Genomic DNA, 14,274 nt, shown 5'->3' on the forward strand with positions numbered 1-14,274 from the left:
GTGGATTCCTTAAAACGCCTGCTTCCCTTGTAACAAACTTCTGGGTCCGATCTGATCTATATACATATGATTAGAGGATCCCGAGTCATTTGCCTGAATCATAACTGCAAGGGAGGCTGGGTAAGCAAGGGGCCTCGTCTGTGTCTTAGTGATAAGAAGAACCATAAGATGAGGTATTCCCCAATTCTAGGAATAGTGTTCAAACCTCCTGGGAAGTCAGAAAGAACCACAAATACAGCCACAAGAAGGCTAATATACCTGACCACTTCCCCAAACCACCAGCCCTTCTAATTTTGATTTGTTTTGGCAGAGCTAATAACTATAATATTAACTAGATCTACAGGATGGTATCAGAGCAGAAAAATAATGATTGAAGTTATTAAACTTTCTTATCCACGGTCCCTTTCATTATCAACTGCTAAGTTTTTTTAAGACTTCAATTTACCTATAATAATATGTTTGCTTTGTTTGCCCACCTTTGCTTTCGTGACCTGTGCCAAGAGTCTTCATTGTTCAATCTTGGAGATGGGTAGGTACAAGGTAATGAATGCTACTAGAAAATTGTCTGCTTGAAGTAAAGTGCTTTTTCTTTATTCATTTTCAGGAATTAGAAGCTTATGTAGACGATATAGATATGGACAGTGATTTCAGAAAGGATGATTTTTATTACTTGTCTCAAGAAGACAGAGACAGACAGAAGCATGAGCATGAAGAATCCAAGAGAGTACTCCAAGAACTAAAATCTGTGCTGGGATTTAAAGCATCGGAGGCAGAAAGGCAGAAGTGGAAGCAACTTCTATTTAGTGATCACGGTAAGCACTGACTTCAGAGTAAAAGGTTATTTTAATGAAGGGGACTCTTTTCTTGAACTACGACTTTTATTTTAGCTGTAGTTCTTACAGCTTTAATTTTAGGGATCTCTCAGCAAGTATAGTGCTTTTTCTTCTAGACACAAAATCAATATGATCAATAAAAGACTAGGTATATAATCAAATTGGGAATATGAAATCAAGCTTTTTCATCAGTAACTTGATGTTTTACTAAATTATTTTGGAATGGCAGTGAGTTGAATAAATATGTTTTCAAATTTAGTGAATTTGAGATTCTAAACTCTTCTCTTTATGTGGATACTATCAATACTTCAGTGAAGCATCAGATTAGTGAATTTGAGATTCTAAACTCTGTTCTCTTTAGGTTGATGTTATAAATACCTCAGTGAAGCATCAAATTAGTAACTCCACGTTCATCATTGAAACAAGTGGATTAAGACCTAGGCCAGTTAGCTACATCATTAAGGTTTCTCAGTTGGTTTGAACACGTTAAGTAGATGGGACAAGAGGAGGTGCTTCTGTGCAAGCTGTCTCCGTACTTCAATATTGACAAAATTGGATGATTTGACAATACTGACGATTAGCATTAAACTCCTTTATGTTTGCCACTCTTTTCTTTGGTTGGACTTCATGCGAGGTGAGGGAAGGAATGAGGGATCTTGACAGTATCAGACTAGCTAATTTCTAATTGAGGAATTAACTCCTGTAGATTTCCAAGAGGCAGAGTGCGATTCCTCTTCCATTTTAGAGTACTTACCTGAAACCTCAAAATCAACTGCCTTCCTTTCCCATTCTTTTTTTCATTGGGAGTATATAGATTACCTGTACTTCTGGAAATTTCCTCAGATTTCTCTTTTCTTCTCTTAGGAGTCCTGCCATTGTCCCACGTCCAGATACACCTTTGTTGATTTCATCCTTCCTCTTCCCACTGGCCCCCTTTATAGCCCAGATCCTTATTAGATTATGCTCATACATTGTAATAGCCTCTTAACTGACTTCCATTCTTTTTTTTTATGTAAACTCTACCCCCAACATAGGGCTCAAATTCACAACCCCAAGATCAAGAGTCACATGCTGTACTGAGTCAGCGAGGCGCCCCAGCTGACTTCTATTTTCAATACCTTTTTCTTCTAAGCTTTCCTTAGAAGATAGCTTCTAAGCTAGCTTCTGTCCTTGCAGGCTGCCTCCAGATTTTTCTCAAACAGTACAATGATAATAGCTCTCTGTCTTTTTTTTTTTTTAATTTTTTTAATGTTTATTTATTTTTGAGAGAGAGAGAGAGAGAATGAGAATGAGTCGGGGAGGGGCAGAGAGAGAGGGAGACACAGAATCTGAAGCAGGCTCCAGGCTCTGAGCTGTCCGCACAGAGCCTGACAGGGGCTCGAACCCATGAGCCGTGAGATCATGACTTGAGCTGAAGTTGGATGTTTAACCAACTGAGCCACCCAGGTGCCCTGATAGCTCTCTATCTTTAAAACCTACAGTGGTTCCCCCTTTCCCACTCTATTAAATCTAAACTCTTTTTCCTGGTTTCAAGCCTCTCTATCATATGAATCCATCATATTTAATTATATTTATCACTCTTTCTGATATGGATATCTTCCTCTGGTTATATTTATCTAATTAGACTGTGGTCCCACAAACTTACTATTTTTATTCATGAAAAACATTCATGCTGCGGTGCCTGGCTGGCTCAGTCGATAGAACATGCGACTTCATCTTGGGGTTGTGAGTTCAAGCCCCCACATTGGGTGTAGAGTTTACTTTAAAAAAAAAAAAAAAACTTAAAAAAAAATAAAAACATACATGCTGATCTCTTTGCTAAGAATTCTGTCTTCTCCACCAAGCTGTCCTTTCTACCAGCTGCTCCTCCATGAATCCTCTGTTCCAGCCCTGCTACCTCTCCCACCACTACAGACCCTCACACCAGAGGGGCCCTGGAGGGAATTGTAACCGTGTCTTGAGCAGCAACATATGTAGCAGATTAAAAACTTCCCAGGTGCAGCAGTAAAGAGTTCCTGCAGCCTGCTTGTTCATATTTTGGGTCTGCATGAATCAGGGATTGAGAGTATGGTTTTAGGCACTATTGTTTTCTGTGCATTCAGTGTTTTTGTCTCTATAATGAAATTACAGTCTCTTTCAGTAGGAGCTTTATTATCCCCCACAGTGTTCATTCAGCAAATTATTCATTCAACAAGTAGTTACTGAGGCACTGTTTACTGCTATATCCCTAGTGCATAAATCAAGAGACAAAAATCCCTGTACTCCTGGAGCTTTACATTCTAGCAATGTTAACACTTGATCCTCCAGATGTGCAGATTATATTGCCCTATTTAATTAGCAATAATCAGGGATATCAATCAACATCTAATACATGTTGCATTCTTTAAGAACTAGATTTATTGCCTAAAAATGTACATGAAGACTGAGAATAGCCTTGTATATACATTTGTATCCTTTCTATTGTTTAGTATTTTCTCCATATAGCTTTAAAATTATCCTACTGACAGTATGGGCAAAGATATAATGAGAGAAATGTGTCTTTTTTCAGGTATATGCTTTGGGTAGCTACGTTAGAAACCGCAGTATTGCTGATTTTGTTTGTGAAATAAGTAAAAAGCTGCTGATACCATAAAATGCTTTTTCCGTGAAAAATTTCAGTACATCTTCCAGAGTTGTTTTCATCTCTGCCTACAGGGGTAAAGTCCGCATGGAATTAGAGAGGGATATTCTACACTGGAACCTGCTGTGGCCATTGTTTTCTGTTGTTGCTGCTTCTCTAGTGGAGTTACTGCAGCTTAGGGATCTGTTTCTTGGAAATGGACACCTTTTACAAATTATTTTTTAAATAAACGCCAGATCTTCAAGAAGCACTTGTTTTTCTTCCGTCATGCTTCCTAATATATTGTATTGTACTAACCCCTCATACTGGGAGGAGAGACTGCCTAGCAAGCAACCCACTGCCTACTAACATCAAGAGGGGCTAAATAAAACTTCATTTTCCTTGAAAGGACACCTTCTGCCGTATGGATATAATGTTTATGTATTATGCTTTGTACAGTAGTTGATCTTGAATACAGATTTTATTTTGTTTTATACTTTTATGTGACATTACAAAATGTGTGGAAGTTACGGCTTTACTTTCATCAGGGTCTTGTTAGGTGGTTGGCAAGCGAATAGGATTGTGTGCATTTTTTTTTCCCCATACTGTTTTCACTTGTAAATATATATGTGTTAAAGATATGATTATTATCTGGATTACTTCAGGCCTTTTATCTGACATATTATCAGTAAAAATCATGCTGCTTATTCTTTCATAAGATGGTTCTCAAACTTTAGTGTGCATCAGAATCAAGCGTAGGGTTTGTAAACACAGCCAGTCCTCATTCACAGTTTGCCATTCAGTAGGTCCTGGTGGGAATTTGCATTTCTACCAAGTAACTGATGCTGTTGGTTCGGGGACCACACTTTGAGAACCACTGCTTTAATATTTTGAATAATACAATGTGTGAGGTGTTTTAAAATCTTCATTAAAACCCCATCTCATTTCATTTCTTAGGCATTTTATCTCTTACAAAGTTCTCTGGATTTATAAATGTATATAGATTTAATAGAAAGATTTATTTAGCTTTTATTTATTGTTCTTTATTAGAAAAATAACGACTGGAAGTTTAAATTAAAGTTTAAATCATTGTTGGGTCCTTAGTTATTATTTTTCTTTCTTTTTTTTTTCTTTTTCTTTCTTTCTTTCTTTTTTTTTTTTTCTTTGAAGCTGTGTTGAAATCCTTGTCTCCTGTAGACCCAGTGGAACCCATAAGTAATTCAGAACCATCAGTGGATTCAGATATGGGGACAGTTGGTAAAAATGATACTGAAGAGGAAAATAGTAAACCCTCCACAGCTGACAATGAAATAAGTAGTAGGACTGAGTATTTATGTGAAAACCCTCTAGATGGTAAAAATAAAGACAATTCTGCAAATGAAGTCTTCCTCCAAGGAGCTGAAGAAAGAGTGTGTTCCCAATGTGAGAGTGAAGAGGAATCTCGGCAGGCGGACGTAGGGAGCCTGTCCACTGCCCATCCAGCTCCCGGGGACTTATTACAGCCTTCCATTAAGCAGAGGCTGGCACGGCTCCAGCTGTCACCGGATTTTACCTTCACTGCTGGTCTTGCTGCAGAAGTGGCTGCTAGATCTCTCTCTTTTACCACCATGCAGGAACAGACTTTTGGTGATGAGGAGGAAGAACAGATAGTACAAGAAAATGAAAATGAGGTACAAGAGAAGTAGGAACCAAGATTTACATGGAGGATTTTAAATTATTGCTTTTATGCAAGTGTTTTAGCTTCAAGGCTAGATAATCCACTAGAAAGGGAAAATGAGTGTTAAGTTTACTATATATAAAGCTAAGATGTGAATTTACAGCAAGAACCCTGGTTTGAACAACTGATCTGAAAATAGTAGTTAACCTGTAAATGGCAAATCTTTTAGGAAAATAAGAAAGGTAAGGGCTCTTTTGAATAAACTGCTCTTTTTTTTTTTGCAGCACAGCTGATCGATCTTGGAAATTCTTTAGGTACTTTTAATAAGAAACAAATTTATCATTTCTTGCCAGAATTTGCTACCATAAAATGACTGGGATAATTCTGTTGCAAGAACATTAACATTTAGTATGACTCCTTTTTACTGTATTCTTGCAGTTCATAGCTGCAGCTATTATGTTAATAACAACTTGTTTGTATTTTATTTTTGTTTATACCAGTCTTAAAACAAAGATACAGGTTCTGAATAAAAAAAAAATTGACTTCATACAATTAATGTGTACTGGGGTTTGGAACTAAAAAGTAGTTTCAAAAATACTGGGGTTATGACATTTTTTTTTATGTTTCCTTGTTCATATGTGTATTCGGTAGTTAATTTTAAGGTGCCCTAATAATCTTTAAAAGAAAAACATTGTACTGTTTTAAAAATTACCCTTTCAAATATATTTTGTGTTTTTCTTCTGTTCTTGTTATAACTAATAGAGATGATGTCAAAGTAGGATCCGTATAGTCCAAGGCCCCATAGTCCAAGGCCCCGTGGGCACCTTTGCAGAAAGTTCTTTGTATCTATTTGCCTACAGATAATTGGGTGCCGTTAACACAAGCAGATCATTTCAGCTGATTTCTAGCCTGAGGCTATATCCTCTCCACCTTAATGAGATTCTGGAAACATCCTGCCTGCTTCCTGGAAAGCATCCTTGTCTCCTCAGTACTTCATTTACAACTACCTCTTAAAAGAGGTTGCTTTCCAAATTGTCCAGTGTCATGATTGCATTTTCAAAATGTGATATTTTCAGGAGTATATTGTTTCTTGAAACCTATAGCTCCTACGCACTGACATAGTTTATAGACATTATTTGGGGAAAGTATAGGAATAATACTTTATGCTGCTGTCCTAGAAAGGAAGTTACACAACGAATATAGATTGTCTTTAGAATTAAGAAACACATTCAGATTCCTGTAAACTTAGTACTTTGAGTCAGTAGATTTATGTGTACCGAGGAGATTTTTATTTAATTTTTTCCAGTAATCTTAGGAAATTTATTTTTTATCCTGAGGAAAAACTTGATTCTGCTTTGTATGAAAAGTAGAGATCCTTCGTACTATAAGTGATTCTGCCTATTGCCCAAAATTCTGGGACTGTCCATAATCAAGCTCTTAGAAATATCACAGGGTGGGCCCAGTTTACCACTTAGAAGTAGCTAAATTTCAAAAACAAAAATCTTGTTTTGAAACTGACAATCATATTCATAAATAATAATATTTTCTTTTTAGATTACATAGTTTGCCAAGTCTTTTTCCCCTTGGATTTAGAAGAAGCAATTATGGGAACACTTGGTAATTGTTCCCCTAATCTGTGACCTTACACAGGAAGAATTAGAGTTTAATAATTTTTAATTCTTTTATTGTATTATTTTTATTTACACCAGCTTGGGGAAAATGTCTTCACAATATTTCATCAGTTTTATTCAATGCTCTCTAAGCATTGAAAGACTGATTTTGTTATAAATTTTTAAAAACTAATTTTAATGAGGAATTCCTAATCTTCCAATCTGATCTGTTTTATCTGCAAATATTCTTCTTGTTGAAACCATAATATAAGGATCTTGGGACTTTAATTGAAGGTTCTTTTTTTGCGTAGTTTTTAAAATGTCTTTCATCTTATAAAATATTGCTGAGATAAAATAGTATCTTCCCTGTGAATATTCCTAATGTTCTCTTATAGTAGTCTAAAAGTCAGTGTTCCTCAGTTTTTGTTTTTGTTTTTTATAGGACGCCTATATTAGAATAAACTGGAGGTCTTATTTTTAAAATGCAGATTTGGGGCCATAACTCCCAGTCATTCTTAATCAGTCATTTTGGGATGAGACCTAGGTGGTGTGTATGCTCAGTCAAATCTAAGAACCTCTGTCTAGGACTTTGTTTTCCTTGCCATGGATATCTTAGGAAATTAAAACAAATACGCCAATGTGACATAAGTAGGTATTCTTATTACTTTTCTAAGAATATTTTACTTTGTATTATCAGGCTTTTGACTAGTTTTAATAGTTGACATCCTGCATCTAAAAGAAGCCCGCTGGGAAAAATATTTTGTGATGCAAAACTTGTAATTATGCTTTCCAAATTTTACAGTGATATTTTGACAGGATAATTCTTGTTAAGAGTAATATCCTGACAGCTTTTGATATGAACACTTCCAGAGTTTATTTTACCAGGACAGAGCCGGTACAGAAACTATTTAGGGTCACTCTTGAGGACAAAATTTTTACACTCTGCCTACAGTGAGGAAAGTCATGGCAGTAAATGACCTAATAATGGTTATCATACCTTAAATTCTTATTTTTTTTCAGCTATCATTATTAAAACCCGCATATCGGGACTATCTAGGACCAGACTCTTACTGGTCTTTGATTTGTGATCTTTGGCTTATTTTTTAAGTTGTCTGTATTATCTGCCTTCACTGGTTAAGTCTTCTTTAAAATTGTACTTCATTAAAATTGTATGTTTGAATATATTTAATTAAGAACTCATGTATTGACTCAGGTTTGATTTCTGAAGTTATTGGAGACAAGTCAGGAGAAACACATTTAAGGCAAATTGCTAAGGAAATTTAAGAATATGGTTTTAAGGCTTTAATACAAAAAGGCTTTAATACAAAATTAAACTTTAATCTAAGTTTAAATCTCAGAGCCATCATTTAAAAGCTATGGGTGCAGTTGACCTAATAATGTCATGGGGAGTTTTTCCAGCAAAAACCAAATTCTCTGGATTGCTAAATCATGTTGGTAAATTCTTACTCCTCAGAAGTAGTTAAAAAAGAAGTGAAACTTTTGAGGCTGAAAAACAAGATCTGGTTATAATTATGTTAGTAAAATAGGTCAATTTTCTTTAAAAAATAAATGCTAATATTCTGATTCACATAATGAAGGTGGTGAATGTTAAAGCATAAAAAATTATGTTTTGATACATTTCACAAAATTATAAATCAATGGAGTGTTGATTGGAAGGGAGCCTAGGAGTCATTTCACTCTGGTGACTTATAGTGACTTATACACTATAAGTAATGTAAAATATGAAGTATTTTGATAAATTATTAGAAATCATGTGGGAGGAAAAATTCAACTGATTTGGTTTAATCATAGGACATTGTTTCCATACCCCAAAAAAACAAGGAAATAAGAACTAAATGCCATGAGACTATGCTATAGCTCAGCAGACTCGTTATTTGAACTAAAGTAGATAGCATGCTATGAATGAAACACAGACAAAGCAAAAATTGATTTATTCTTCCATTTCTGTTGATCACAACATGTCTCTGTAATTCACACTTATAGTAGAAAATGAAGCTGTAAACATACTAGAAACAAAAATATAGGAAAAATACCATAAGTACAGTAACAATTTATTGACAGGTAAATAACTGACAGTAATTATCGACAGGTGACTAACTTGCATGAGTTAATTTTTCATGTAACGGAGGCAAATCCATTTAATCATAACAGTTTTTAATAATTTAATAGGAGGGGCACCTGGGTGGCTCAGTCGGTTTAAGCATCCGACTTCGGCTCAGGTTATGATCTTGAGGTTTGTGGGTTTGAGCCCCATATCGGGCTCTGTGCTGACAGCTCAGAGCCTGGAGCCTGCTTTAGATTCTGTGTCCCTCTCTTGCACTGCTCCTCCCCTGCTCATGCGCGCTCTCTCTCTCTCTCTCTCTCAAGAATAAGTAAAACATTTAAAAAAATTTTTTAAATAATTTAATAGGAAAATTTTTAGAATGTACTTTCTGTACTTTTTTCTAGAATATTTAGGATATAATTTAACTTTTTCTCAGTCATCTTTAAGGATATCAGTTCCTCTCACAGGGTAATAAACAGAAATGCACCCTCAGGAGCAACTGAGATACATAATGTTCTTTGCCCCTTTACCCTGTGACCCTGCAGAACTTTGCTTTTTGAGCTAGGTCTGGTTTTCACAGTTTCTCTATCTTCCCTTAAAACCAGCTGTCACTTTTTGCTGCTGTCTTGTGTGCCTGCCTCTTGCACTAGGTCCCCAATTTGCTGCTTCTCATCTGCTGTGGGCTGAGAAACCAGATTGCCAACCTTGCTAGAATTGTGTCTAAAATAAGAGTAGACTGAAAGAAGGCTAAGGGACTTTTCTGTCAGTTATGTGCATGGCCTTTGTGGTACCTATTTGGCTGCTTAGCATACTTTTGTTTGCCTGATCACTCTTTACTAAGAACTTGCTAAAAATACTTGGTTGAATATGTGATTGCCATATATTTAAAGTATTAATTCAGTTTTTATATGTTGGTGTTTCTAGGACTTTCCATTAATGAATTCAGCTATAAAAGAGAATTTGATTATTATCTTTGTATAAATCATTGTGTATATTTTAGGAAAGTGTTTTGTTTTTGTTTTTGTTTTTGTTTGGTTTTTTTGCTCATTATTCCTAGTATAGGACACAGACTGAAAACTTAAACATTATAAATATGACTCCAACTCTGTCCACCAAGATTTATATTCTAGAACTATAGGTTTGAGACTAAACATGCATGGCTGATTTAGAAAGAACTGGCTAACTGGATATTTGGAGAATGACTCATTCTAGATATCCCAGTTTTCTATAGAACTTAAACCTCTTTAAGCATTAAAATTTTTCAGAATAATTTCTGAAGGTGATCTTTTTAAAACAATATGCGTTGCTATCTTATTAAACAATATATGAAAATCATTTAAATCTTTTTTGATGTCAAAATGATCATTATTAACAACAGTTATCATACTGTGATAGTCTAATTAAGGCACTGAGAGCTACATGCCCTTTTACTAAATGGCTCCATTCTGATGTGCTTTTTGCATTTTCTTGTCTTTGTTTTCTGATAGCAGTTCTCATTCCTCCAGTTTCTCCAAATACCGCTTAAGTGTACCCATAGCAATGGCCTTTCTCCACCTTCGTTATGCTCCTTCTAGTCTGTTTTGGTTTCGGAAACCAGGTAACTAAAACAGCTAGAATAATGTATCAAGTAAGAACAAATTGACTCAGTGAAGACCTAAAAACCTGGATTATACTTAAATGCATGGATTTTGTGGGTATCTATTACTACCTATTTCATTGCTATCTTTAAGTGAAGTTACTAAATTAGGTACCTGCTCTCAAAATAGAAGAGCTGTTATTGTACAAAAGGAATGATTATGTTTCTATACTTTACCTTCTCTACATTCTATTCTTTAATTTTTTGGCTCTGATTAAAACCAGCCAACTCAAATTAGCATTTTCTACAGTACTTTCTAGTTGAATCAGATACCACATGTTGCTAAGAATTTCTTTGGCTAGGTTGGTTGTTGTTACTTTGATTTTGTTTTTAGAGAAATGTATTTTCATTTCTGAAACAATGAAGTAGGTTGAGTCCTGGAAAATAAGAAAACTTTCATAATTGATATCCTAGAGAACTGAAAAGTAATAAGGTCTTTAGACTCTAGGCAGTTTTACCACAAAGAATTTATTCTTTGATGTGCAGGATTTTAACACAACATCTTTATTTTTATTCAACGCAATGTATGTTAAAAGTTTGCCAGAAGTTATCAGTGTTAGAGCTAATGATGTTGACAGATATTTGAATGACTAAATACCCAGTGTCATTCTATATTTTGCGTGTTTAAATTACCATTTGATGTTAAGCAAACATGATGATTTTTCTCTCTTGAATGAAAAATAAACACGAAATTCACATGTTACAATGTTTGCAAGTAAAATTCAGATTTGTCTAGAAAGGGATACCCTCACCTTGAATAACTTAGTTTTACAAATAGGCTGATTATGTTTTAGTCCATACGTTGATTCATCTATCCATCATATACAGGGTAATTGGAAAATCAGTCTATGGCCATGACACAGCTTAACATTATTCATATACTACTGGAAGGGAATTGTGATATAATATTCACTTAAAAATAGAGGATCCAAACCCGTTTCTTGAGTTGAGACTGCCATTACAGAATAATTATGACGCCAACCCCTGGTTGGTGGTACAAAGAGAGAAATTCTCTTTGAGTATAGTTGCAAGAGGAAAGTGATTCTACTCAGTATAATTGCTATAAATTGAAAAGAGGATGAAGTGATTACAGGATTCGCATATACAAAGGTATAACATGAATAAATTCTAAAATGTGTGATCAATTAAAATGCATATGTTATTTTTTAAATGCTGTACATTTTAATATATTTTAACCTGTCAGCAGTTGAGTTAATCTGTTTCATCCCTGTTTACTGAATTTCATTTGGCACATATCAAACATGTTATTGAAACAGGACAGTATTTAAGTTGTGTATACTTCTGATACACTGTTTTTCAAAGTGGGTATATTCTATGAGCCATTGTTGTAGAAATATGTATTTCCCATCATATTTGTATCTTAAGAGTTTCTCAAGATAAAGAATAATTCTATTGTTTTGAACTTTACATTTTTCACTTTTATAGCATTTCCTAAAGGTTGGCTACCTACAAAATGAGTTTATTTCATCTTTGAAATTTTTTCTAAAACTAAAGCATGTCTTTCACAAGTTTTTTGTTTTTTATGATATCCTAAGAAGTTACATATCCTTTACCCCTCCCAAAGTAAATTTTAAAATTAATTCCAAGTTTAAGTCAAAGTATTTTCTGCACAGTACTGGCACCTGGAAACGTACAGAAAACTCCAGAAATGTTACTCCCCTTCCTTAAACATTGTATGGTCTGGTACAGCCCTGGAGGTCCATATGAGTGAAAAGCCCAGAAGTCACCTGAGCTGAAAGCACTCCCAAGGAGTTTCGTTTTGTTTGGGTTTGTTCTAGGTATGGTCCCAGGGATCCCAGATCAAACCAGGCCCCTGGGCCTATCCTAGAACCAACCTAAACTCGCGCATCATTCCCGGAACATCAAGAGTGTGAAGACTGAAGATAACCTGAGGCTGACTAGACTTCCTACGTTCACCAGAACTCACTTTTTTGTATGTGTGCCTACATTTTAGCAAAAATTGGTTCATTAATCCTTCCAAAATTAGAGGAATGACAGTGGGTAACAAGGTAAAGTCTTACCAGACTTTGACATTGCAGTTATCACAGTAGAAATGTGATCTATAATATGGTTATTATTAATTGCTAGTAGGAGAACTGTTCTTGTAACTTATCAGATTTCTATTTTGTGGTTAAATGACATTGTCACACAAAAAAATTTCTCCCCTAAATTAATGGTTTCTTTTTTCTTTGGCTTTGTCAAACACTTTCTACTCAACAACATGATTAACAGTCTTGTTTAATTATGCATCATCTCTGAAAGGCATTTGGTCTTTGCCCTCTGACTCCAATGCCGAGTAATTTTAAAATCTTTTTTCTGGAGACCAGTGCCTTTTTTCTTGTAATCTTTTGAATCCACCACACTGCTTTGAGCTTGTTTTTTAGGTTCAGTTCTGGGAAGAACAGCATCATTTCAGACTCATTGTAGAGGCTACATTTCAGAATCTGCTATGGTTGATAAAAAGCATGATAGAGTGAAAATGGATTAATACTTTACAGATTACTGAAGTGTTTTGCAGAATAAGGTTTTTATTATTATTATTTTGTTGTTGTTCCCTGCTGCTCTGGGTTTTTAAAAGATTGTGACCTACTTGATTCATCACATGGTCTCCTACCATAACTGTGACATTGCTGTTTTATTTCGTTTGAGGACAGGATTTCTGAAAAGGCATGAAAAGGCCCCAAACCCAAAGGTTATGATACACAATGGAAATGTATACTTTTGGTAATACTGGCATTTCAGTAGGTTTAGACCATGTTTGAAATAATTGCAGACAAATCAGGGATTCCAACTGTGAAAAGAGCCCAAAACTGTGCTGTTCCTCCAAGCCTCGTTACCAGAAAAATTGGACCAGTGAGTTATCCTTTAAAAGAGGACCGTGAGTTTGAGGCTCATTCTGAAGAACTGAACCCTGGGATTAGATCTGTACTGCCTTCATCACATAGATGCTTCATCCCATGGCTTCTATTATTTTTGCCTTTTAAATCATATTTGATTACCCTTCTCAGTGTTTTCTTTTTTGCACAGTGTTTCCTGTTTACATAAATCAAAACTATACATGTTAGTACTGTATATGTATGTATTTTTTTGATAAAACGAAACCTTGGATCTAAAGATCTTTGGATTTTGATTCCTTTTAATGTCAAATGATTAAAATGCTTTTACTGTCTTGTAAATTCACTCTTAATTTATGCCTCAATTCTTCCAATTAATTTTTTCTAATGAACTACATTACAATTAAATAGGTGAGCCTTATATCAGTTTCTTCCAGAATTTATGACATTTTGCATTCACCCAAACATGACAGTGTTCTAACATCAGCAATCTTGTATCCATGCACTGATCTGTAAGCATAGGTGACTATTTCTTGACATAGCCTGAAATGTATGAACCCATCTTATGTTTATGTTCAGTAAGTGTTCTCAGTATTTGAGGAGCATTTGCATTCTCTTTTGACATTGTTAATTATGAACACCTAAAATAGGAATGTGAGAACTGTCTTACAGAGTTCAGGCTTGTTTACATAGTAAGTTTCTAAAGTCAGTCTTCACTCCAGTCTTAACACTGGAGTGTGTTAAACTGTATTTTTTTTAATACCACTTAAAAATATCCTTTATTTTAATTTTTACTTTTTGACCACTTATATTTTATGTAGAACTGTACATCTCCTGCCCTACCTAAGATTTTCTCATCAATACTTTCTTTGCTCGCTTGATATATCTTACCATACTGAATTTTTAAAGGATTTTTACAAAAACCAACAGTAGGTTTGTATATGTCTGTATTATTGTTGTTCCTCCTAAGCTTAACTAGTCTCTAATAAAATCTGTACTTCTTTGTGTCTTTTGTGTGT

At 34.9% G+C, this 14,274-nt stretch overlaps 1 protein-coding gene across 11 annotated transcripts in view; it reads left to right on the forward strand.

The window, feature by feature from the left end:
- VEZT (vezatin, adherens junctions transmembrane protein) overlaps positions 1-14,274 on the forward strand; it is a 76,927-nt gene that overhangs the window by 55,941 nt on the left and 6,712 nt on the right. For 5 of the 11 annotated variants that reach the window (XM_027071055.2, XM_027071056.2, XM_027071058.2 and 2 more), the window contains 2 exons: positions 605-812; positions 4,603-14,262. In XM_027071055.2, the coding sequence (XP_026926856.1) occupies positions 605-812; positions 4,603-5,117 (723 nt within the window). In that variant the 3' untranslated portion in view covers positions 5,118-14,262. Of the gene's footprint in view, positions 1-604; positions 813-3,527; positions 4,524-4,602; positions 14,263-14,274 lie in introns of those variants that run through there. The other 6 variants (XM_027071060.2, XM_027071061.2, XM_027071062.2 and 3 more) reach the window with 2 other exon arrangements.

The sequence above is a fragment of the Acinonyx jubatus genome, chromosome B4 (assembly GCF_027475565.1).
Source record: "Acinonyx jubatus isolate Ajub_Pintada_27869175 chromosome B4, VMU_Ajub_asm_v1.0, whole genome shotgun sequence".
Lineage (NCBI taxonomy): Eukaryota > Metazoa > Chordata > Mammalia > Carnivora > Felidae > Acinonyx > Acinonyx jubatus.